The sequence below is a fragment of the Prenolepis imparis genome, unplaced genomic scaffold (genome assembly GCF_030444845.1).
Source record: "Prenolepis imparis isolate NDT839.2.m4 unplaced genomic scaffold, iyPreImpa1.0 SCAF_11, whole genome shotgun sequence".
In the NCBI taxonomy this organism is placed as follows: Eukaryota; Metazoa; Arthropoda; class Insecta; order Hymenoptera; family Formicidae; genus Prenolepis; species Prenolepis imparis.
This window is the reverse complement of record NW_028141169.1, coordinates 11,172,250-11,197,543: the sequence shown is the minus strand read 5'-3', so window position 1 is coordinate 11,197,543 and position 25,294 is coordinate 11,172,250. Positions and strand designations below refer to the sequence as shown.

Genomic DNA, 25,294 nt, shown 5'->3' with positions numbered 1-25,294 from the left:
TCCATATATATATATGTATATATATATTCATATATACATATATGTATATTATATATATACACGTGTTGTGCTTCTCGATCGATGGCTTCAGTGTATAATCGAACTTACCGCTCACCGACCTTGCGAACTTCATCCCTCTCGCGAACGTTTCCCCTAGCGTATTCTATGTAGACCATGATATTACATTAGACGTATTTTTGTACGTGATGCTTGTATTAAGACCGTAAAAAGTAGATGAATTAAGAAGAATGTTTTTTTTTTATGATTTTCGACAGTCAAGTTACAAAAAGATTTATGCGAAATTTTTTTTTTAGACCCGTAGAAAGCCCTAATTTTTTTTCGAGAGCGGATATATATTAGATTCTCGGAGGATTAAATTAATTTTTTTCGTTATCGTAAAGACTGAACACACTGAAAGTTGCCAATCATTTCATAACTCGAAGGTTATCGATACCTTATCACGCACATTTATATACCGATTGCATATCTAGAACAATATTGATACAGAAAAACAAAGCCTTTCCTTAAAACACTTTCTCTAAATTGCGATATATGCCATCGATGATTAATCGGCGCGGCGCGATTAAATACTCCGGTTAAATCGTTTGCCGCTTTTATTTTAGGAACAACTCGACCCAAACTCGATATAGGGAAGAGATACTGGCGCAAAAGTGAATCTCGGCACGAGAGACGACCTCGTTTAATATTAAGCGAACAGCGCGAATATGAGGCTCTCTGCCTTGACATGTGGATCGATAACTAGGTTTCCGTGCATTAAGCATCGCAAACCGCCTTGTTTGTTCGCTCGGAAGCCGGGTGTATAATCGCGAAAGCAAAGAGACCATACGCCAACGCAAATATATACATACATATGTATACCTCATTCTTACGAAATTCATTAGTAGTTAATTAATCCAGTTTTGCAGCAATTATATATTTATATATTGATGATGAGATTGATAATATCTACCATTCTTGATAGGACCGAGGGTCGCGGGCTATCGCGGAAACACATTATCGAGTCCGTGCAAGCTTCGCTCGTCAGGCTGCAACTGTCGTACATCGACATTGTCATGATCCACAAAGTCGATCCAATGTGTCCGATGGAAGGTAACTTTCCACCTCCTTAATATTCTCTTGATGCGAGTGATACTCTCAAAGATTCGAATCCTTCCTCGAACCATTCCTTTTCGTTTCGAACAAACACTTGCGGCACAAAACTCACTGCACAAAACTTGTCGTACTCTATGAGATATACTGTAATTAACTTTGATATTTTTAAGACTTTTCTGTCGACGTAAACATATTTAATTTCGAACAGGAGAGACATTGTTGCTATTTATGTTATTAGAGAAGCGAAGAGAGAAAATTATCTGATCTTATCGCGAACGGATAAAATTAAAATATATATTAAAGATTGAATGAGATATCGCACGTAAATAATATCAAAAGATACTGCATTTTTAACGATTTGTTTCACTTTCTTCTGAAAGAAGATAATCTTTAATAAATTCTTTATTTTTTATTTCAATTCAAGAAATTTATAATCGATTACATAGTTTTGATGATTTATAATATTAGATTGTTTTTTCATTATTTTAAACGCGAAAAGCTGAAAACATTCTATTCCTCATCAATATTTTGACAATAATCTGCTCAAAAGCAATTCTCTCCGTAGAGAAATCATTTCGTAATAAATTCTGCTTTTCATGGATAAAGGTAAAATTATTTCTCGTCAAAGTTAGACTGCAAACTGAAAATAAAATTATTGAAATCCTCAAGCTTTAAAGAGAGATCGTTAATATACATTCTGATAAATCGATTTGAGAGTACTAGCTATTTTTTTATATTTATGAAACACGAGTCCGTTGAATAGTGTTATGCAATGCAATTATACTTTGACTTTCTAATTAATTAATCTCTTTTTTTTTTAGTTGATATTAAAAGAAAATCCGACAAAATTGTATAAATTCCCATACTGCATAACGCAATTCAATTTCACAGAAAAACATAAATCTTTTCAATCCATATACTATATATACAAGAAACTTGTAAAAGAGATTGAATAAAGTTTTACGAGGAAAAGATCTCCGTTATATATATTATAGTGACGATTTGATGTTTGGCAGTTGCACTGTGCCGTAATAGTTACCGTATGCTTCTTTCTATATTCAGTATACTCTTATATAGTGTAAAATGGAAAGTTAATGTCGTAAAAGTATGTATATGTACCTCGTATGTATTTATTTTCTTTTTATCGATATGTGTATAAACTTCCTCCTTGTGTTTATGTATCGCGTTAAATGTATGCTTCAATATCTTGCGAAAAAATAATGTATGCAAGTGAAAACTATTTTGGCTATTTTACCTTTATCCCCCATACGCTTTAAGACACATATTTCTCTGCTTTCTCTATCTCTTTCCGATAGATTTTTCTCTCTTTCACGTCTATAATAAAAATATCCGAATTTAACAAGAGAGGATTTTACGTATTGATTTTACGCATCGTTCATCAATCATTTCGCCAATTTTTCCACACGCGATGAAGGAAGAAGCTCCTTCGTCGTCCCTTACTGTATCTACTTTACTGTATCTTTCGCGTGATCTCATTTCAGAGATCGTTCGCGCTATGAATTACGTTATAAGCAAGGGTTGGGTAATGTACTGGGGTACATCGCGATGGTCGCCCGTGGAGATTATGGAAGCCTACACGAACTGTCGGCAGTTCAATTGCGTGACGCCGATCGTCGAGCAAGCGGAATACCATCTGTTTTACAGGGAGAAGCCCGAGCTCTATATGCCGGAATTGTATAACAAAATTGGTAATTAATCTCTATTTTTTTTTTTTTTTTAATCTCTCTTCTCTCGATTTCCTCAAACGCTTATTGTCTCTTACAGGCGTCGGTTTAATGGCTTGGTCCACCGTCACTATTGGAATGGTCTCTTCAAAGCCGGAAGATTGCGGAGTATCGTTCCTCTCGAGATCCTCTTATAAAGTAAGTATATATTCAGTATAAGTAAGTGTGCGCGGATTTATATACTTTGTGGAAAATAATTTGATAAAAACGTCCCAAGAGTGTCTCGCAATCTCCCAAGAATTGTCAGAGCGAATATTAGTACCCTTCTTGCTCTTGATATTCCAAGTATCTTTTTTTCCCGATATAAGCTGTTGAAAATGAAGGATCGTGTATATCGCAACAAGAAACAATCTTTGTGATTTCAGAACAAATACTCTTCGTTTAGTTGGACGGAGGATGAGACTCAATCTTTATACAAGGAGGTATGATATATCGTTAATAGTAAAAGTAATGATGCGCTCTCGTTGCGTAAAATTGTAAAAGCATGCCATCTTTCACTCGTATTTATTTCGAAGCTTTTAGATTCGCCGAGATCGCGACGATATCATAAAGTTGTAAAATAGAGATAACACTTTTTTATTATCCCATTAAATAAATGTTGTCACGCAAAATGCATGATTCTGAAGAAACGTCGTAATATGATGCGGAGCGCGAGACATGATGACTTGTTCTCAAATTAATTTTTTTTTTTTACATTTTCACGCAGGAATACGCGTGGAAAGAAAAATCCGCCGACGATGAGACTCGGAAATACTCGGATAAATTGCGGGACGTTTGCGCCCTGGCCGAGAGGCTGGGATGTTCCTTCGGACAACTGGCCATCGCGTGGTCCTTAAAGAATGAAAGTGTTCAGTGCCTTCTGCTCGGTGCATCCAATATAGATCAATTGTACGAGAGTCTCCAAAGCTTACAGGTAACGAAGCTGTTTGTCTCTCTTTCGATAAATACTGTTTGAACGTATAATGTTTAGACGACATCTCGTGTAAGATTAACATCGAAATTGTACTCTTCTTATCATCGTCAGATGTTATCGCGTAAACACCCTAAAGTCTCGTATAAACCGCGTCGCTTGTCAACTGAGTTTTAATTGACCTGATAAAGAAAGAAAGAGAAAGATCTATCTCTATATTCAAAGTTAATTAAATCAAAGATAATTAATTTCTCTCATTTAGAATTCCAATTAAGCCGTAATATAGTTAAAGATCGTAATTCTCGACGCGAGAACTAATTAAGGAATCCGGATTGGCGACAAAAATGAAAAGAAAAGTGGCATTTTCAGCTTATCCCAAAATTGAACGCGAACATAATGAGCGAGCTCGAGAGGATTCTTGACAACAAACCGTCCCGACCGCCGATGGTATCCACCCTGGCGCTCAGATGACAATCGATGTGCCCCCACGGCAGCGGTGGGGGCTCCCTGGAGGAAGCGGGTAGCCCGAAGAGCGAGGGCGGCAACAGTCAGGATCAGGAACAGACCAAGGAGGTGAACAACAAGATGTCGTTCTGCGAGATACAGTGAGATGCGCGGACGGCGGGCGACTCGCTGCCCTCGGTATAAATTGTCGAAAAGCCCGCAAAGAGGACCGAAACATGGACCGAGAAAACGTCCGCGCGTCTCTCTCTCTCTCTTGTCGTCCACACACACACACACACACACACACACACACACACACACACACACACACACACAAACACACACACACCCTCGCTTTCATCCCCTCGGTCGCGGCGAAGGTCCGAATTGTACATACGACACACACGTCGATGACAATACTTATTAATTACGAGAACAACATCCGGGAACTTGCCCGCGAGACCACCAAGTCGGGATACTTCTTCTACGCACGATATTTGTATCTGCTCTCTCGCGTACGTCATTACGTGGATACTTTTACGTAGGTATATTATGTAGAGGAGGATAGGACGCGACGCGGAATCTTTCTCCCGTGTTATAACGGAGTCGCATGTCGCGCTTTTCGAAAGCATTTTCCGAGAAATGGTTAGGCTTATTCTACGTAAGTCTCTCCGTAAGTCTCTCTCTCTCTCTCTCTCTTCCTTCCTCTCTCTTTCCTTCTCTCTCTTTCTCTCTCTCTTTCTCTCCCTCGGGCGGAGGATTTATCGTCGAGGTTTCCATTCGCGATTCCAAGTGTTCATTATTCTTAGCGTTAATTAATAATCCCGTTTGCTACTCACACTCGTAGTGAATGACCAGGAATTTGGGGTGTCCAGCAAAATACATTCGTTCCGCCACTCACTAGTCGAGTAAGGGCGATTTGCGAATGATATAGCACGTCGATTATCATCTAAAATGCGTTATAGATCGTAAGGATTTATCAAGAATGAATACTACCAGTAATGCCGCGCGTTTTGAGTACTCTGTCCAATATTTTCTCATCTTCAATACACATCTCGCGCACCACTTTATTAACTCCGGCGATCTGATATACATATATTTCTTTCGCTGTAGATACCGCGTCTAATTTTCTCTATTTATTTTTATTTTCTGATTATTTCGTATTAAGAGAAGTTTTAAAACAAACAAAAAATGCATTGCTACTTCCTTGTATAAAGAATACTTTGAGAAATTGAATTTTTTTTCGCTGGTGAATGGAAAGTCAGAGAGTAAATTACACAAGAAAAAAAAAGACGATAATTGAGAACAAGCAACTATCGGTTTCGATGATCAATTGAATCGGTAGAATAAATCGAAATAAGCGAAAAGTGAACCCTAGTAGAAAAATGAATTTTTTAATTGAAAATCAATTTAGTTTTTTAATTCCATTCACCCATTAAATTGAATTCCTTGGATATAATAAATTTCTTAGCGTCTTATATTTTATATTCGTAATATTTTCGCACAGATGATTCCTAAAACAGTTGCCATGCACTAATTAAACATTTGCAAATTCAGGCAAACTCGCGAATGTAAATTACATTATAAAATTACGACGAATTTTCGAAGTACCGGGCAGTACAAAAGATTTATTTAGTTCAATAGATATTGTTTCTCTAAAAAAGAGACGTTTACTGCCCCCACACAAAAACTTTTCGCTTCGCCACAAAGAGATACAGCACATTCTCAGGAAAGATCATTTATCTTGAAGAGAGACTTGCGAGATTCACACATAGTGATCTCTATACAATTACATCTTTGTGCAAAGTATCGATGCTTCTGAGAAGATATCCTTTTTTTTATTTATCTCGCGGTTTCTTTCGAACAAAATGTGACATGAAGAGTCATCACACGATACGTCGTCATATCTTCCTTATAATAAGCGCCGCTTTTCCGATCCATTCAAACATTGCTCAAGTATGACAGATTGTAAGAAAATTTCTCGCTCTCCTAAAGAGGTATGTCTCATATTTAAAATAATTACATAAAAAAATATCGTGCGCACACAATTCTTCGGATTAAAATCTGCAATCGAAGTTTCAATTAAATTTCGATGAAATCCTCCTTTTTTCAAAATTATGCGCGTGTACTAATATCTAACAAAGTATGGACGCATATATAAGCAGGTACGCGAGAAACATAACATAAAAAAAAATTACATTATTACAATCTCCTTCGAACCAAAAAAAATAAGAAACACACACTATACGTGCGGTTCGTTTTATATGGTTATTATTCTTTTTAACTTTTCTCACTCAAAAAAAAAAAGTGCGATACGCATTATCAATATTTTACATCCGCGCGCGTGATGATGTAAGTCAAACTCATTTTTACGAGTATGTATAAAAAAATGCGGGGATTTTCTTCGCACAATTTCTCTCTCTGTACAGATGTCATTGACATTCCACTTAATCTTGTCAAGCCAATTATCGATGATAAATGCGAGAGAGTCTCTTGGAAATTGTACGATGTTGTCGCATGCTCTCAGAGAGAAGGGGATTTAATAATGGAAGCTGCCAGTACGCTTTTATCGCGCGCAATAACGATCTCTTCGAACTCAGAACTTTTGTCCGCGAAACGTTATATATAATACATATATATATATATATATATATATATATATATATATATATATACATATATAGATACACAGAGCGAGAGATGTAGGTGATCTAGCGTAAATATTTGGAAAAGATAGGGAGGGGAAGGAAAGTCGCTATACAAGTCGAATAATAATACATATTCGCGTTAATGTATATTAACAAACCAAAAAAAAAAGGCGATACTCATTCGGAGGGACTATAATCGTCATCGATTCGTGGATCATCCGTTATTTTGTACATTTCCGAATATTTACGATGTAAAAAATGCCGATGACGCGATCTGCTCTTGTTGCCGATGAAGGGATTAGCGAAGGGATTATCGGTGGAAGCTGTGCGGAGATAACGAAAACGTGTTTCCCGAGATTCGAGCTAGCTTCAGCGTGAGAAACTTAACGAGAGATCGATGAAAGATCGTTTATCTGATGTCGCTCTGTAAAGATAAAATTGACGGCACGGCAAACAAGTATAAAAATTGACGATGCTTTATTTAGTCACGAGTATAATTTTAATATGCCATAAGTTCTTTGCGTGACGAGCTTCTGCTTTACACAACCGCTACAATTAGATAATTAATTCGTCCTAACAAAAATGCTTCAAAAGAGGAAAGATATATATTTCCGGAGAACAGTTTTAATTTGCCGTTTTTACCACGCGATGTTTCGTTGTATACGCGATTGTCCCGATGCTATATTATCGCTTGTAATATTATATTAGTATATTATCTTAGATTGAATCAGATCGAATGAATTTATTCTTAAAAAAAAATCAAATTAGACGAAGAAAAGTTTCCTATAATATAATTATTTGAAAGATTTATATATATATGCTTAATTATTGCTCATCGTATTTCAATACAAGAAACGAACACGTATATATTTTAATTAAAGTTCGTGCAGTTTTTACACTTTACACGTTTTTTTTTCTTTGTGTGTACCGTAATAAAGATTAATATATTACCGCTAATAGGATATCACAGTATCAATATTACAAATTTCGAACACGAAACTAAGAAGCAGACTGCACGTTAATCCAAATAAGACACTCCTAACTAAAAGTTAAGGGGATCCCGCAAAGACCAGTTTCCACTATATAGCTTTTAGCGATTACATTAATATTAATAATTTTTATTTAATTTTTACATATTGCCCACGAAGGACAAGCCATGTGTTAACGATCGACCATAATTAATATAAAAAAAAAAGAAGATATACATAATATATAAAGTTTTTTTATGATTTTTTCCAGAATATCGATTTTTACATACTCTCTCGACTTTTTTCCTAAAATAATATGATTTATTCCAAATTAAGAGGAATTACTTAAAAATAAGAGAGACGTAACGTCACCGCGGCCTATTGCGTACACCTGCCTTTACCGCCTACTTACTTATCGCCTGTTTACTCCCGTAAATAGGTACAATACATAGATCTCATGCTGACATATAAGCGCAAAATCCACCGTATCTCTGTACGATACAAAGGCAAGGTACGGCAAGGCCGCAACGCCATATAATAGAGAGAAAAGCAATATATCCGAGAGTCCAACAAGATTAAAAATAAATAAAAATATTTCCGACACGCGCAGAATCCTTTTCCTAATCGTATTGAATAAAGAAAAAAGAAATTAACGAACCGTCGTCATGATATTTTATTGCCCGATCGTTTCCACGATTTTAAGAGCACGAAGGACGCTTGATTTAAGTCTCGTAACGCAAAACGGGAAACAGCAATGGGAACGTCGTCTCGTCTATCTTGGGAGGCCCTGGTGCCCATCGCTAAGGGGATATCCTAAAGGTCATTTGGCATATCCGCGTATGGTCACTGGTGACATCCTGGATGACCAAGGGGACCAATGCTGCGATGGGCATCTTATCCCGGGGACCATTGCTGTGATAATTGGTGTGATAATGTATCTATTTTGTCACTGAATACGATATGGTTTGGCAAATTTCCCAATCATATGGTGAAATAAAATATTTTCAATGAAGAGAGAAAGATGTACATTTTACAGTGAAAATAGGGATGAAAAAAATGTGGCACGAGATCGTATTTGGAAATTGTGAACTTATACACACTAATCATGGCGAATTTCATCGCGTATTATTTGTAAAATTGGTATTTGAAAAGAAGATTAAGCTTTTTCTCAAACAGATTTACTACTACTTTGCGGTATTAAAAAAAAGTAATTGGACGTGACATCGCAATCGCTTCGTGCTCGTAAAATGCGGAAAGAGAATCGACATGAGAGAAGAAATGTCATGCCGTCCGCTTGTAAATATATATATAGCCAATTTATACTATAATGCATCAAGTTTGGGATGGGCGGATGGTACTTTTACGATATCGGGATCTACATCTCGTTTGTGCAATTTTTAGAGCGGTATTCTCTCTTCGAAGTTACATACTTTTTTTTTTTATCGAAATCAAAAAGAATTTCTTTCTGAAATAATATAAAGTGTAACCAGATCTTCATCTAAACTGAATAACGCAAATAAAAATACAAACGGATCGCAGGATCGCGCGATTAAGCTCATCTCAAAAAAATAGAATACTTCAAGAACACTTTTGCGTCTTCATGATTTACAGCATTATATAACATATAGTGTATATATAAAAATTATATATATATAATAATTTTTATAATAAAAAATATAAAAACTCACATCTATGGAATATTCCTTATTAAGAGAAATATTGCATTACATTTTATCATGTTCTAAATATATACGACCTTTATCAAAGTCGTTACACTAACAACAATGTCGATCCGCGAGTTTGCAAAGTTCATCTCGTGTACAGAGCTAATTATAAAGAAAATAAGTTGAAAAATGAAAGAAAAATCTTTTTTTAATATCCTTTTTTTCCTATAATATAAGAAAAAAAAATAATTTTTATTATAAACTATATTTATATTCTAATATATAACACAGTATCCTTGATATAATCTCTAGACTTTTAGAGATAAAATATAAATACACGATTGAAATCAAAACGGAAAAGATATCTCGATGATAATATTTGACAATTTAACAATGATTTTTTTTTATTACGAGTAACGATGAAAAAATAAGTATTTTCAATCGTTAGGAACTTTCATTATTGTGTTGATATCTTTATAGGATAATCTCAAAGTTGGCAGAAATATAACTGATTCAATCTTACCTTTCTCACATTGATGAATAATCAATTATAAAAAAAAATCGTAAAATGACGGCAACGTTTTTAAGAACAAATAGGTAAATTCACCGGGAAGAAGATATTCAGTTCAAACAACAGAGCGAAAACTAAGTATATCGTGTACAATATCAGGCAAATGAGACCCACTTTTTTGGTCAATCGATACTTACAGATCGCAGTCAACGTGTAGAAAGCGATGACGCACGCAATGATCGAGAGCACGCTGTAATTTAGAGCGTCCGAGATGATCTTGATATCTTTCTTGTACATGAGTATCTTTATCATCCACGGTAAACCGAGACACAGCAGAATGTCGAGTGTGTTTGCGCCCAACGTATTACTCATCGCCATGTCTCCGTTACCTGTGGAAAGAAGGACCGATCCGAATCACAAGATGATACTGCATACAGTTTTGTGCATTTCTAACTCTCGGATCTCTCTCTCTGACAAGTAAGTTTTTCTCAATCGATTCGATAAATTAACTCACCTTGTCTAGAGAGTATCACGATGGAGACGAGCTCCGGCATGTTGCCACCAGCGGCCTGGAACGTGATACCCATCACAGAATCCGGAATCCCGATGGTGTCGCCGAGGACGGTGGTCATCCACGACGTCAGGTAGGACGATATCGCGATCCATATCACGCACATGACGAACGTTATCAGATACCAATCTCTCCATCGTTTGTACCTGCTGTCCGGCACGGTGACAAACAGTATTAGTTTCAACGGCCAAACGAACCAGAACCAGATTTTCGCCAGGTTACTTCCGGTCGGCCATACAAAAGGCGTATCTAGAAACATGGAGCATATTTGCTATACCTCACCGTGGCATTTTATCTTATCGTAACGTTTTATTTTCAAGTCCATTTTTTTTGCAATCGAAAACGAGTGATTAATTCGCGTATATAGATATACCTGGTTCCACGTATTCTTCCGCTTGTTCCACGATTTCATTTGGCGTTTCCACGTCGAAGGTGGACTTGGGACCTCCATTGCTCGCCACGCTCTTTTTTCTGTATTCCGCCACGAGTTCTCCGTGAAAATAAGGCCTGTACAAGCCGTCAGGCATTGACTCTTCCTTGCCTTTAGGAACTGTTGGATAACAAAATTCTTACATAGGCGGTTTCTCTTTTAGAATTTTAGACAAACGCACGATTATAGGTAATTATAACTGAATTCAGTTATAATTACCTGTCGACAAATATTACATGTTAACATGTAAAAGAAAAGATGCGAATTTTTCTAGTTAAACTCGAGCAATTGATACTTTATCATGCAAAATAATCACCTTCAAAGTTTACGTCGCGATTTACATATTAAAAAAATTATTAATCGTTTTTTATAGAGTTTGGACAGACATGCAAACTCATGTAAAATTGTAATTAAAATGGACGCACAAATTATATCGATTATACATATAACGTAAAATATCCAAAGCTCGAATGTTAATTTTTCTTTCACAACAAATACATGCGTTACGTGAATTAAAATACGATCTGACGCGTGAAAAGCCGACACGGAATTTCATATTGTCACAAATATACTTTTAGAGACGATCTGCGTTGAGAAGCTTTTGATCACATTTGTGGAAAGGCGTATGAAAATTGCACAAAACAGATATATTTCAAAGAATTCGGTGAATAGAAACTTACTTTCTTTTTCGGAAAAATTCGTACTGGTTCGGTTCTTGTTAGAGTACAGATGCGCGAGTTTATTATGCCAACGCACAAAGCATCTGCTGCAAAACAATATCGTCAAATAAGTGACGAAAAATACCATGAGGATGATCGCTTCGTACAACTTGATTACACCGTCCCACATTACGATAACTAAGGTGGTGACCGATAGCATGTAAATTATACAATCCCGAGTTAATATTCGCCATTCTAATGGTATTGCCTGTTGGAAAATGTAAGAGAAAAATTGTTTTAATTTCATTTGCTCTGGCATGTAACACGGCAGAGTGATAACTCACTCTAGCATTATAATAAAAAGCTATAGGAAAATGTTATATTATATGTGTTGCAAAAGCTATCTCAATAATATTTATGTTAAATTTATTTTTATAATATTTTTCATAATTTTGTACACGTAAATAAGTGAGCAATAATTGTGGCTCTCTTTTTGAGTTAGTTTGCTGATATAATATTTAATTAATAATAAAATTGAAAAACATTACAAAATATTTAAAGCGACACGTTACACATACATTTACATTTTTTTAAATTTATCGCAGTGGAGTCAAAGATAAAATGGACAATTTAATTGTCCATTTTATCTTTGACTCCACTGCGATAAATTTAAAAAAATGTAAATGTATGTGTAACGTGTCGCTTTAAATATTTATAAAATATTATAAATATATTTATAAAAATTATAATAATTTATATTTATAAAAATACAACAGTAAATACCAGGAAAACAAATTTTGCGAATCATGAAAAATATTATTTACATAAGCAAGTGTGTGTGATGTATGTATGTGTGCTCACATGAAATATTATTCACGAAATCCACGACCTTATATAGTTGACATAATTTCACACATATTGCGCTTTATAACTGATATCCCGTAATCCAACACTTGAATAAGCACTTTATTTTTTATGTTTTATAGAGTTTAATCAATTTTCAAGTTCACTGGTAATGGTAAAAAAATTGACAATTACGATTTACAGAATTTCGTCTGACAATGAGTTAAAAGAAAAAAATCTTTGCGAAGAGATAATACAGTAATATATATCATTTATGATTAAAAAAAGGCAGAATGCTGAAACACCTTAAAAGAGAGAGAGTCATTGTGAATTTATTTTTCTCGTGTAATTAAATCTTTAGTATCGTGAAAATGATCAATTAATTTAGAGATAATCGAAAAAAATAATTTGAAAAGATCTTTGTAAATTCCTCTGTTCGTGATTTTTACGTATAGATTAAAGAAACAAAAGACACATGTTTCAATAAAATATCATGTTTAATCAACTAATGTGTCATATGTTTAATCAAAATATGTCAACTTATAGAACATATCTTTATAGATGCGTGTATCATCTCTAGGTGAACAAACTAAAGGTTTCTCTCATTGTCAGACACGCTTATTATCGCCGCTCAATAATATTCCGCGCGTATACTTAACTAATACTCAAGTGTACTCACGTGGGTCGCCGATAACGCGCCGCACGCTGGAGTCGCGAAGGTATTGAAGACCGCGCCGCCCATCACGGTGCCGACCCCGAGGTCGGATTCCGTCAGGAAGGTGCCGACGACGTTGACGAAGAGCTCGGGGAAGCAGTTGGCGGTGGCGAGGAAGGTCGCCCCGGCGACGTCGCTGCTGATGTTCAGGCGCACGCATATGATGTCCAGGGTCGGTAGCAGGTAGTCGTTGCAGACGAACGCCGTCAGGATGAAGCAGTAGAACCCGAAGAAGATGTGGAGCGCGGCCGCGCCCCGACGACGCTGCTCCAGAGTGAACACCTCCGGGAACTCGTCGACCGAACGTCCCGTGCAGTTGTTCGTTGCGTCGCCCTCGTACTTTTCCGGGTGTCTCGCGACATCCTCATTCTCGTTCGAACCTGGACTGCCTTTCGCAAATTCCTCTAGGATTGAAACTGTGGGCAGGTTCTCGTCTATAATCGAACAAACGAGAGAGCCATTCTCAAGGAAAGAAAAAAAGTCCTATAATTGTTTCGAAGAAATAATGTGTGCACGCAAAAAAATATATTTGAATTTATATCTTTGAATCTATTTTCCACGAAGAAAGGTATATTTTTTCATTTTAAATGGGAAATGCAAAACAATGTGATATGAACTGTAATATAATTTTTTTTTATATTTGTTTACTTTGTTCTTAAAATATGCAAATGCGCTCTTTACTATGCATTTATTCCGAATATGATAAATCCTTTTATCTCTTTGCATGCATATTTAAAATTGTTATTTTACAAATGGAAAAGTACTTTAGACAAAGTTTTTGTTCGTCTACTCCAAAATATTTCTTTTTCTCTCCTTTTTCTTTACATTTCTTTTTGCAGTTCCCATTTTTTGCGATAATTTAATATACGTATTATTTTTACAGTTTACATTAGCAAAAAAGAAAAAAGATCATTACTAATATTACGCATTTCAGAATTAGGCAAGATTTGACATTTATAATTTTTGAATTAAAAAAATATCTCTTACAACACACACATACACAAAATAAATTAACATCTGTAAAACGATCCTGGCTCTAAATTAAGTAAATTACAATGATATACCTATCCCTGACTTTCTCGAATAGAACTCATACTAGAATTCTCATCAATTATGTGAACTTTCAATTAATTACAAGAACACAAACTTCCCACAAACTCTATATAACTTTCCAATTACAAACTTCTCACCAATTACAAGGTTCCCATAAACGATCTGCCAAATCTCACCGACGTTTCGCACCTTAATAGTTTAATGTCTTTATCATTACGTACGAAGGCGTACGATGAAGATCCATTTTCCTCTTTTCCCTTTTCAATCAGCTGTATCGCGAATTCGCGAACGTTTCGATACAGACGTCGAAATAATGATCCTTTCAAAAGGATGGTTTTTTTTTTCAGAGGGTGCTCGTATTTACATGGTCAATAGATTCGCGCCGAGATAAAGCTTCCTCTCTCGTTGAACTCACCGTTGAACGATCGCGCAAATCCTAGATCCGCGACACTGTTGACAGGCGCGTGAGTAAGAATGACTAGTATCGTCAGCGCGATACCGATAGTCATTCTTGTCAATTTTCATTCGCAAGAGTGTTGCTCCCGCGCGATTATTTTTTTTTTTTTTAATCAGCGAGCGAGTTTTTAGCGACCCAACCGCTCGAACGAAATACGGTAAACTGCTGCTTGAACCACGGTAACTGACAGTATTTATGATAAATTCCGTTGATTAGAGAATCCCTCTCTCCTTCCTACTGAAACCGCGCCGAGACAGAGAGAGAGAGAGCTTTATCTTCTTCGGTTGTTCGAGCGAAACAAAATTAGATAAAGATATATGTGTATGAAAGGTGTATGAAAGTTCACATATCGTCGATTATCGATCAATTACTTATATATCTAGATCTCCCGCTCCTCTCTAATATCGACGGTTCGACGTATATGACGTCAATCTTTGTTCGCGTATTTTAATCTCGCGATCGAGCTCGAGCTCGATCGCGAGATTAAAATGAACGAAAGATTGACGTCAATCGATATCGAGCTAAAATTCGATTACACATTGTCCGAGATTTTTATTCAATTGCGTCCTACATAGTTTTATTTATATTATAGTTTTACTCATATCTCAGATGTTTTCTTTCTCAAGAAATATATTTATACATTCAAAATATTTTATTATGCCAGAAATTCATTCCCATGTCGCACTTTATTAGAACGCATCATTAATTAATGCATGAAATAACAGCAGCGTATTTTTCAAAATGACAATTTTGAAATTTTTATTTATCTTGAGGTTATCGAACGAACGTAAATTGATTTTTGATAAAGATATTTTTAAACAACATTATGAAAAATATATTAATCTATCATATACACATTAATTCAAATATGCAGTGATATAAAATTTTCACAATAAGGAAATATGATGGAAAAAGATGTTTTTTTGTTTACTAATTTACTAATAATAATTAATTTTTTTTCCTGGGAATGATATAAGCGATTCAGGACTTGTGCAAAATCAAAAATAAAGAAACATAAGAGATAATTATTATATAGAGATGATATAATGTTTCCGCTAGTCTAAAAATATTTATATGTTAAAGTTCTCTCAATGGAGAATGATTTTATATACCTATATCATTAAGTGTATTTCAGTATATAGTATGTTTCAATATATTAATAACATAACTACGCACATAATACATACACAGTCACAATATGTATTTATTCCGGTTTCTCGGGAAACGCGACTTTCGGTTTGTTCGACGAGTCTGATTCAGTTTTATTAGCTCTATTTGAACGCAACACAGCACCTGGACTGGGATATGGCCTCATTTGATAAAGAGGCCCTGATGCGGTTGTATCAGCACCAGTCTTGGCTTCGTTATGCCTAGCTAATCCATCTGACCATTTTCCTCTGATGTAATTATATATATAAATGAGAATTTATATAGGTATAGAATTATATAGAATTATATATATTAATAAACATGCGTTTGTAATGCAAATGCATACCTGGGAATGTCGCTATACGATGCTGGATCCATAGGATCCAATGTACGATCTTTTCTATCTTTACCATCACTTCTATCGGATCTTTGTACTCTTTTATTATCTGGTCCTTTATATCTTGTACGATTTTCAATCTTTCTCTCTTTTCTGACGTCACTCTCATCTACCTGAAAGATCATAGCGTAAATGTTAAATATTTTATTTCAATAGTTATATAATAATAGATAACTTGTAAATTTGCAATATTATATAAACGATATAATTACTAACTTCCATTTGTTCTTGGTCACTAACACTGTCATCACTTGACATGTTATCATCTTGATCACCTGCTTTTAAATGTAATTCTTCACGTAATTGGGATGCGGGCTGTGATATCTGACACTTGGGATGACCGGGTGGCAACCAAGATACTAAATCAGATGACCAATCCCAATAGTAGTGTTGTCCACTGTAAACAGGTCTTAAATTAATCAATTTCTCTGCAAAATATTCTGTATCTTCTCAATAACATATCATTTTAATCTTTCTTTTCAAAACAATATTGCTAAGAAACATTCTAATATCTATTTTCATAAATTGTGATGATAAAGCTATATTACAAAATTGTATACAATTACTATGATTTAAATAATTGCAAATGCATTTATTTTTCAAAAGAGAAATAGATTTGTGTAGAAAACTATTAATGTTTACCAGCCAGGATCATAAACTGCCTTCCAAGTCTCCGGCAAAGGATATTTCTGAATTAATTTCATTTGTCGTTTTAAATACTTGTCTGAAGATTGTACATGTCCTAGTCCCCACAATTCTTTACATTTTTTTGTACATTCGTGATAAATGTTATATTTATTAGGACATCCGCTGTAACCCTGAATGAAGAAATGACTATGTCTTTAAAACTGCACTATTTCAATATGTATTCGAAAATTTAACGCTATTAATCTATCGCAATCATGCTTACCATAAATTTTTGTGATATATCAATTTGATTAATTTCTTCTTTCGCATTGTCATAATCTTCAGCTATTACTTCTTCGTGCACCTTCTTCTTCGTCTCTTTCCTTCCAGATTCTGCAAAATTAGTAATTAATATAATCTAACATTATATATAAATACACAATGATATGTAATTTTTATGATATATATATTTTTTTTTTGAAATATCAGTTTTTATGAATTGACAGTAAAAGTAAATTGATTTATTTATGTAAAAATTTCACAAACAGTTATTGTATTTTTTAATATTATATTACCATGTTTTTCAGAGCCAGAAATCAATCCCCTTTTCGCAAGACGAGCAGCCAAGGCAGCTGGCAAAGGCATTTTGTGCTTTCTCAGTTCAAATCAGAAATCAATGTCAATATATGCAACGTAGAAAAAGCTTTAAGATAATTTCACGCTGCAATTTGTTTACAAAACAATGTAACCTTAAAAATCGAACCTTGCGAAGCACTGGAACCTTCGAACGATCGAAAAACCACCGGCACAGAAAGCATAAAAATTATAAACACGAATATATTTAGAAATATATTATAAAACGTTTTATCGTTCGCTGTATTAATTTTAAGCTCTTTTATACGAATTATCTCGTGTTGACAGCGTACGTTTATGTTTGACCTACTCTTTGCAGCTGCACTTTATTACTCCTTTTGCGCACGCATGAAATAATATATAATTTAATAGTTACTAGAACAACACAAGCGCGCGCTACGTGCCATTCTTCGGTTGTTAAAAAAAATATTTTTTTAAAAATAATATAAAATTTGTTTAAACTCGATTAATAGTTTTTCATAGAAATCAGCTGATTAAAGCGTTAATTTATTAATTAAATTTTTAAATAATATGATAAAAAATTAAAATAGTAATATGTTGTAAATAATATGTTATAATATCTTATTCTCGATTAATATTTTTTGATAGAAATCAGCTGATAACTTTCAAAAATATTAATCAAGTTTAAAGTATTATAACATATTATTTAAAATATATTAAAAGACATCAGGACTCTTTCTTGCGCTTATTCAGTGGCAGAATCTGCGAGAAAAATCAGTTTTCATATATTTTTGTTATTAATTTACAGATAATTATTAATGCAATTAACGTGCAATAATACGAGTCTTTTAATATCTTCGATAATTCATCTAAATTAATAGATTATATTTTGCGAAGAGATTTAACGAGCAATAATATATGTCTTATTGCGCTCGAAAAATCGTCTGAGTTAATAGGGGAACATATTTTGCAAAGAGGTATAGTGTAGCAATATGTGTCTTTTCAGGTCCGAAAAATCATCTGAGTTAATAGGAATACATATTATGCAAAGAGGTAGATCGAAGTAACGTCGGTAATAAAAGTTGCTAATTTATCGATAACGTCGATAATTTACCAACAACGTCGATAATTTACCAATCTTCATTACCGATGTTACTTCGAACAACCTCTTTGCATAACATGTATTCCTATTAACTCAGACGATTTTTCGGACATATTAAAAGACATTTATTGCCGCACTATCGACACTACCTCTTTGCAAATTATATTCTCCTATTAACGCGGATGATTTTTCGAATATATTTATTGCTGCACTATCGACACTACCTCTTTGCAAATTATATTCCCCTATTAACTCAGACGATTTTTCGGACATAAATGACACATATTACTGCAGAGATAGTGCAGTCTGTTCTATAATTATACATATATATTTTTTTTTTTACATTATTACTTTATATTATTTGTTATATATTTTTACATTATTATTATTTTATATATTTTATGCATTATTTAAACAGATAAAAATAAGAATAATAATTAAAATAATTAAAAAATAATGTAAAGAATAATTATATTATTTTTTTTCGAAAAAGTAAAAGTTTGCGCAATTAAGTTATAGAACATTCTATATATAATTATAAAGTTTTTAACAAGATGATCTTGGAAATAATATGATTGATATGCTTAAAATAATCTAAATACAAATGCAATAAAAATATAAATGTGTACATAAATGTATATATATATAAATGCGTACATAAATGTATATATATATAAATGTGTACATAAATGTATGTATATATATATATAAATGTGTACATAAATGTATATATATATAAATGTGTACATAAATTAAAAAGTTAAATGTAAAACGGTGACATAAAATAATGTAGTAAATGTAAGTAGTATAGGTCAATAAAAGTAGTATAAATCAATAAAATATTCAAAGTTAATATTTATAATAATAAATAATAAGCAAAATTAATTAATTTGAAACATTATAATTAAGGAATTAAATGTAAAACAGTGATATAAAATAATGATGTAATCAATATAAGTGGTATAGGTCAATGAAAGTAGTGTAGATCAATGAAAGTAACATAAGTTAATAAAAACATTATCAATCAATACATATAACAATAAATAATAAGCAATATTAATTAATTTTGGCATCATAAATTAAAAAGTTAAATGCAAAATGGTGACATAAAATAATGTAATAAATGTAAGTAGTATATAGGTCAATAAAAAGAGTATAAATCGATAAAATATGACAAGTTAAAATTTATAATAATAAATAATAAGCAATATTAATTAATTTGGACATCATGATTAAAGGGTTAAATGCGAAACAGTGATATAAAATAATGGTGTAATAAATATACATATATATACGCGAAAAGATATAGCAGCGTTAAATTAATCATTTATGAGATATTGACGCTAAATTGAGAATAAAATAGTCCATTGATTTTAAAATGGAATCGCGCATAATTCTGTATTCGCAAGCTACCTAAAAGTTGCCTCTTTTTTGTGATGTTGATTAGCTGCCTCAATTTGCATTGTAAATTATATTCATAACATCGAGAGGCTGTCATTGTGAGGGTTAGCAGTTTGACAGTTTGTCCAAAATAAAATAAAATAAAATAAAATAATAATATGTTTTAATACTTTAAATTCGATTAATATTTTTGACAGTTATTAGCTGATTTCTGCGTCAAAAAATATTAATCGCGGATAAAGTATATATACATATATTATAACTATATATTATAACATATTATTTTATTTACAATACATTATTATAATTAAAATAATAATATATTTTAAGTAATATAATATGTTATAATACTTTATCCGCGATTAATATTATTGACAGAAATCAACTGATAACTATTAAAAATATTAATCGAGTTTAAAGTATTATAACATATTATTTAAAACATAAAAAATTATTTTATTTTATTTTATTTTGGACAAACTGTCAAACACACTGCTAACTCTCGCGATGACAGCTGCTCGATGCTATGAATATAATGCAGTAAATGCACAACGCGAATCGAGACAGCCAATTAGTATCGCAGAAAAGCGACAACAATGTCAATAACATGCCTTTTTTTAGAAAGGGATATATATCTTTAATAAATTAAAAATCAATATAATTAATATATTAATATAATCTAAATCATATATATTAACATGAGACATGTATTTATTATTAATATTTAATTTTCAATTTAATTATTAATTATTAATATTTAATTTAATTATTACATACTTAATTATTAATTATTAATTAATATTTTAAAGAGAAATAAAAAAAAAAAGGAATGCAAGAGGTGTAGTTACATGGAGCAAAACTCGCGCGAATTCGGAGTCGACACTCATGAACAGCTGTTTGATGCGAAGCGGCCTTAAGGCTGCGCGCGCAGATTTTCAAGGCGACTCGCCCATCTAGCGCGATCCGCAGACTCCGTGACTGTAAAGCGTTGTCCAGTGACAGTGTCGACGCCCAGTTGCGTGTGAGTGTTTAACTGAAATTTTACACATCCCGCTTAGCCGCGAGCGATCACGCCTCGTCGTTAATACGCGGAACGACTGTCAGATTCGTCCTTGCTCGCGACTCGCGCGACTTCCGCCTCGCGATTCCGCGTACGGTGAAGTGTATTTGACATAATGCTCAAAATGGCGACTCCGAAAACAATGAGCCTCCGGTGGGCTTGTACGCCACTTTGCGACGACCGGTTCGCCGATCCTTTTTCCCTCCCTCGTCTGTCGCAATAGATGTTCGACGCCAGCCGAGCGAAAAGCGCAAGGATTACGCAAATTCTACGTATTCATATATGCATATCACATATATATATATATATATATGTGTGTATACAATCGGGTGTGAATTCGAGTCGAGTCAGTGAAAGAACGAGATAGTCTCCTGCACGTCAATCCTTGTGTAGTATTCGGTACAGCTGTACAATTGTACAACTTTTGCTCTCGTGCGTAAAAGAGGTTCGCAGTTACTTGCACCGAAAATCAATCGTTACAATTCATTGCGAAATTTGTTTTCTTTTTTTTTTTTTTTTTCACCGGCATCGATCATCTCTCGTATTGAGGGGAATGAGATTCCAGTTTGTTTTTTTATTCGATCGCACGGATAAAAAAAGTTACATTGGGTATCTAATATCGGATCTTCCTCGTTTCATCAATTGAATTGAACATTCGTCAAAGTAATACTCGATATCAAGATAAGCGCGCTCGACACATTTATCATGTCACAACACCATATGTGAATGAATATTCTGCAGTGACATATTCAGTACACATCCACGGATGGATCATACAATATAGATAGTAGATGATTTGACCCAAAAACACATTGTAAATTATACATACATTTACACATTGTGCAATCAAATTATTGCAATTAATAAATATTGTCACTAATTACCGAATAACTATTTTTGATGTAATATTTGAGAGCTATTTGAGTTTGAAAGAAATAATAATTTTCTACCATTTCTATTTTCCAGACAGAAGTCAAAATGCAGACAATAAAATGTGTCGTAGTGGGAGACGGAGCGGTCGGTAAAACTTGTTTATTAATCTCATATACTACGAACAAATTTCCCTCGGAATATGTTCCAACAGTATTTGACAATTATGCAGTCACTGTCATGATTGGCGGTGAGCCATATACATTAGGATTGTTTGATACAGCTGGTAAATATTATCATTAGTATATATATGCATGATTAGATAGTGTAATTGTTTGTAATAAATTATGTCAAATGATATATAATAGTATATTCAAATAATAATTTAAATCATATATATCTATTATAAATAATAAGAAAAGTATAACAAAATTATATTATGTTAGTGACAATTTACTAAAACTGGGATATTTTGTAGGTCAGGAGGATTACGATCGTTTGCGTCCGTTAAGTTATCCGCAAACCGATGTATTTCTTGTCTGCTTCTCAGTTGTATCTCCATCATCGTTTGAAAATGTTAAAGAAAAGGTATAATTAAAATTAATCATTGTATAATATTATCAAATATTTAATCTTTGATATTTTAATTAATAGTGGGTACCGGAAATAACGCATCATTGTCAAAAAACACCGTTTTTGTTGGTCGGTACGCAAATTGATTTGCGAGATGACGCAGCGACAATTGAAAAACTTGCAAAGAATAAACAAAAGGCGATTTCAAACGAACAAGGGGAAAAGCTTGCTAAGGAATTAAAAGCTGTAAAATATGTAGAATGTAGCGCTCTTACACAGGTATGATAATTATTTATACTCAGCACCAAAGTCGGGAAGATAACTCATAAAAGTTTTAGGGCCAATTTCACCAACGTCGATTAACTTTAACCTCCGGTTAAATTATATCTTTGTCTCTTTTTAAGAACGTATCTGAAAAGAGACAAAGATATAGTTTAACCGAAGATTAAAGTTAACCGACGTTGATGAAATTGGCCCTTAAAGATTATATTGTTTATTGCTGTAGATTTGACAGCTGATTTTTTTAAATTATTTCATCTATTCTTTTGCTACGAAAACTTCTAATATTTCAGAAAGGACTTAAAAATGTCTTTGACGAGGCAATATTAGCGGCTTTAGAGCCTCCAGAACCAGTTAGAAGAAGAAGGTGTACCATTTTGTAGTAGGTGTTTGACTTTTATAAAACTGTTAGTTCTACAGTTAGTGACGAAGACTGTAAGTTTCCTCATATACATTGCATGCGAAAAGATTTAGTGACAATTGTTAAATTCTAAGGCATATATAATAAGACATATGAGTATTTTTTAACATTGGCATATACGTGGATACGAAGCAATCTTTATCTACATTGACATTTTGTGTAAATTTTATAATTGTCAAATTGTAATTGTAATATCATATTATCTTCGTCTTGCATAATGAATGTTCTGTCAACGTATTTCACATCATTCCGGTAATGCGCGTCTCCGTATTTGCATCAAAGTGATCACATGTGTCGACTGTCCTATATTTCATTTAACACTGTGTAAAAAAAGATTTCCGAAAAAGAAATTTAGGGATAATATGACATCTCCAGATCATATTCGTTTATGAAGAAAATATAATTTCATTTTATATATATATAAACTATTTCATAAAGAAATAGATTTTTTGTTTCCTATGATTTATAATCTCTCTTCCATAGATTAAAACATGGCATACACGTATATGCAAGAGTGTAATACTATTGATTTCTACATTTTGTAACGTATCTTGCATATTAAGTAAAAGTTTATTATCTTTTTTGGCGAATACTATAAATTTCTTGCAATTAATCTAATACTTTAAATTTCTTGCAATTTTTTTGTAGCAATCTGTATCTATAATGTACATATTTACTACAAACGCAAATAATTATTCATCAATATATTTAATTCATTAAATTTGAATTTTGCGTTCTAGCTCACACAAGAAATAAGCAATTTAATGAGAAATATGATAAAATGTGGTGTAACTTATATCTACTATTATTGTTTTTTAAACATGGAGAGAAGAGAAATAAAAAAAAATTTTTACTATTGTGTGCGAGATCATATAAAAAAGTATCGCACGCTCGTGTGTTTAAACAAAATTAAATTTTGTTATAAGATTTGTAATCTTCTTAGTGGCCATATCGATATATCATCAGTAAAATAATTACGTTAATATATTTGATTAGTTTAATGTATTTTTACGTTTTTGCAATCGAATATTTCTTTAGTCATTTGTAATCACATATGATTTAATTATGTATGAAGTATAATAATAATTTTATTTTACCAGCTCTTTTGTAGTGATTACATTATAAAGAACATTGGTATCGATTGCCTGGTTCATGTGAATATAAATAGCAAAAATATATTGTTAGCTAATATATTCTATGAAAATATAAAATATTCTAAATTTGTTTTAGTTAAGACAATTTAATTTTCTTTTTTTCTTAATTATTATTATTATCATCTCTTTGAGTTAAATCGTAATATTTTGCGAAGATAATTCGTAGCAGATATAAATTTAATTTATCTTCATTAGTTTTTATGATATGTATGATATTATATTTCATGAAACAAGTATAGACTAAGACGATATAATTACAATTTTCAATCTGGATATGAAATATAATACTATTACTTGACAATTTCAATTCTATACATCTCTTATTAATAATAATATCTCTTGTACAATATATTCACACACATACATATATATAAATAATATATAACAAGACTTTTTGTTTGTGAATTTAAAGAAAGTATCGAATATTAAAGGTTTGCACGGGCCGAAAAAAATCTGACACGACATAAGAGCTCAAAATTTTGCTTTTAGTTTTTAGATATATAATACTCATTCCCTTCTGATCTTGTATATTATCTGTACTATGCTTTAACTTCATAGCCGAGACGAATTGTCGAAAGTCACGGATTCAGGCCCATACAGACCTCTATTGTATACATCTGGCCGAAGAATTTTATCTAAGATTAGATAAATGTGCAAATTAGCTTAGATTCTAGTTATTCCCACGCGTTTAATATTATTCTTATTTTATTGTAGATATATCTTTTCTCATCGCTCTACTAATTACATCATAATTTACTGAAACAGAAATCAGATATGTTTATACGAATCTCTTTATAAATTACGAGAAAAAAGCAAAGTTAAAATTATTAGCATGTCGCTAAAAAAATTTTTTTTTAAATAATTAAACTTTACTTTTGATAAGAGTAAAAAAATTTACTCTGAAATAATAGTGGAGGATAAAACAGATTAATGAGA

At 32.9% G+C, this 25,294-nt stretch overlaps 4 protein-coding genes across 12 annotated transcripts in view; 2 read left to right on the top strand and 2 right to left on the bottom strand.

Annotated features, from left to right (window-relative positions):
• The window catches only part of LOC145942746 (voltage-gated potassium channel subunit beta-2-like), a 43,563-nt gene extending 34,048 nt beyond the window's left edge, over positions 1-9,515 (top strand). For all 5 annotated transcript variants that reach the window (XM_083049739.1, XM_083049747.1, XM_083049745.1 and 2 more), the window contains 6 exons: positions 983-1,110; positions 2,616-2,822; positions 2,899-2,996; positions 3,224-3,280; positions 3,565-3,771; positions 4,138-9,515. In XM_083049739.1, coding sequence (XP_082905865.1) covers positions 983-1,110; positions 2,616-2,822; positions 2,899-2,996; positions 3,224-3,280; positions 3,565-3,771; positions 4,138-4,239 — 799 coding nt within the window. In that variant the 3' untranslated portion in view covers positions 4,240-9,515. The remainder of the gene's footprint in view (positions 1-982; positions 1,111-2,615; positions 2,823-2,898; positions 2,997-3,223; positions 3,281-3,564; positions 3,772-4,137) is intronic.
• LOC145942745 (sodium/potassium/calcium exchanger 3) lies at positions 8,106-15,514 on the bottom strand. Its single transcript, XM_083049736.1, has 6 exons — positions 14,690-15,514; positions 13,186-13,655; positions 11,685-11,931; positions 10,948-11,124; positions 10,518-10,823; positions 8,106-10,392 (listed from the first exon to the last, which is right to left on the bottom strand). The coding sequence occupies exons 1-6, from the start codon at positions 14,781-14,783 to the stop codon at positions 10,076-10,078; spliced, it is 1,611 nt and encodes a 536-aa protein (XP_082905862.1). The 5' UTR covers positions 14,784-15,514; the 3' UTR covers positions 8,106-10,075.
• A 267-nt stretch (positions 15,515-15,781) lies between these two features.
• Positions 15,782-17,887, bottom strand: Pqbp1 (poly-glutamine tract binding protein 1). The gene is made up of 6 exons (XM_083049750.1): positions 17,480-17,887; positions 17,188-17,297; positions 16,920-17,095; positions 16,494-16,674; positions 16,227-16,390; positions 15,782-16,128 (listed from the first exon to the last, which is right to left on the bottom strand). The coding sequence occupies exons 1-6, from the start codon at positions 17,547-17,549 to the stop codon at positions 15,936-15,938; spliced, it is 894 nt and encodes a 297-aa protein (XP_082905876.1). The 5' UTR covers positions 17,550-17,887; the 3' UTR covers positions 15,782-15,935.
• A 3,083-nt stretch (positions 17,888-20,970) lies between these two features.
• On the top strand, positions 20,971-24,305 carry LOC145942644 (cdc42 homolog). 5 transcript variants are annotated; one of them, XM_083049564.1, is made up of 5 exons: positions 20,971-21,022; positions 22,028-22,217; positions 22,410-22,519; positions 22,586-22,783; positions 23,077-24,305. In XM_083049564.1, the coding sequence occupies exons 2-5, from the start codon at positions 22,040-22,042 to the stop codon at positions 23,164-23,166; spliced, it is 576 nt and encodes a 191-aa protein (XP_082905690.1). In that variant the 5' UTR covers positions 20,971-21,022; positions 22,028-22,039; the 3' UTR covers positions 23,167-24,305. The 5 variants fall into 5 exon arrangements, with proteins under 5 accessions (XP_082905690.1, XP_082905694.1, XP_082905693.1 ...); XM_083049568.1 differs by lacking the exon at positions 20,971-21,022 and adding an exon at positions 21,030-21,460; XM_083049567.1 differs by lacking the exon at positions 20,971-21,022 and adding an exon at positions 21,030-21,493.
• The last annotated feature ends 989 nt before the right edge of the window (positions 24,306-25,294 follow it).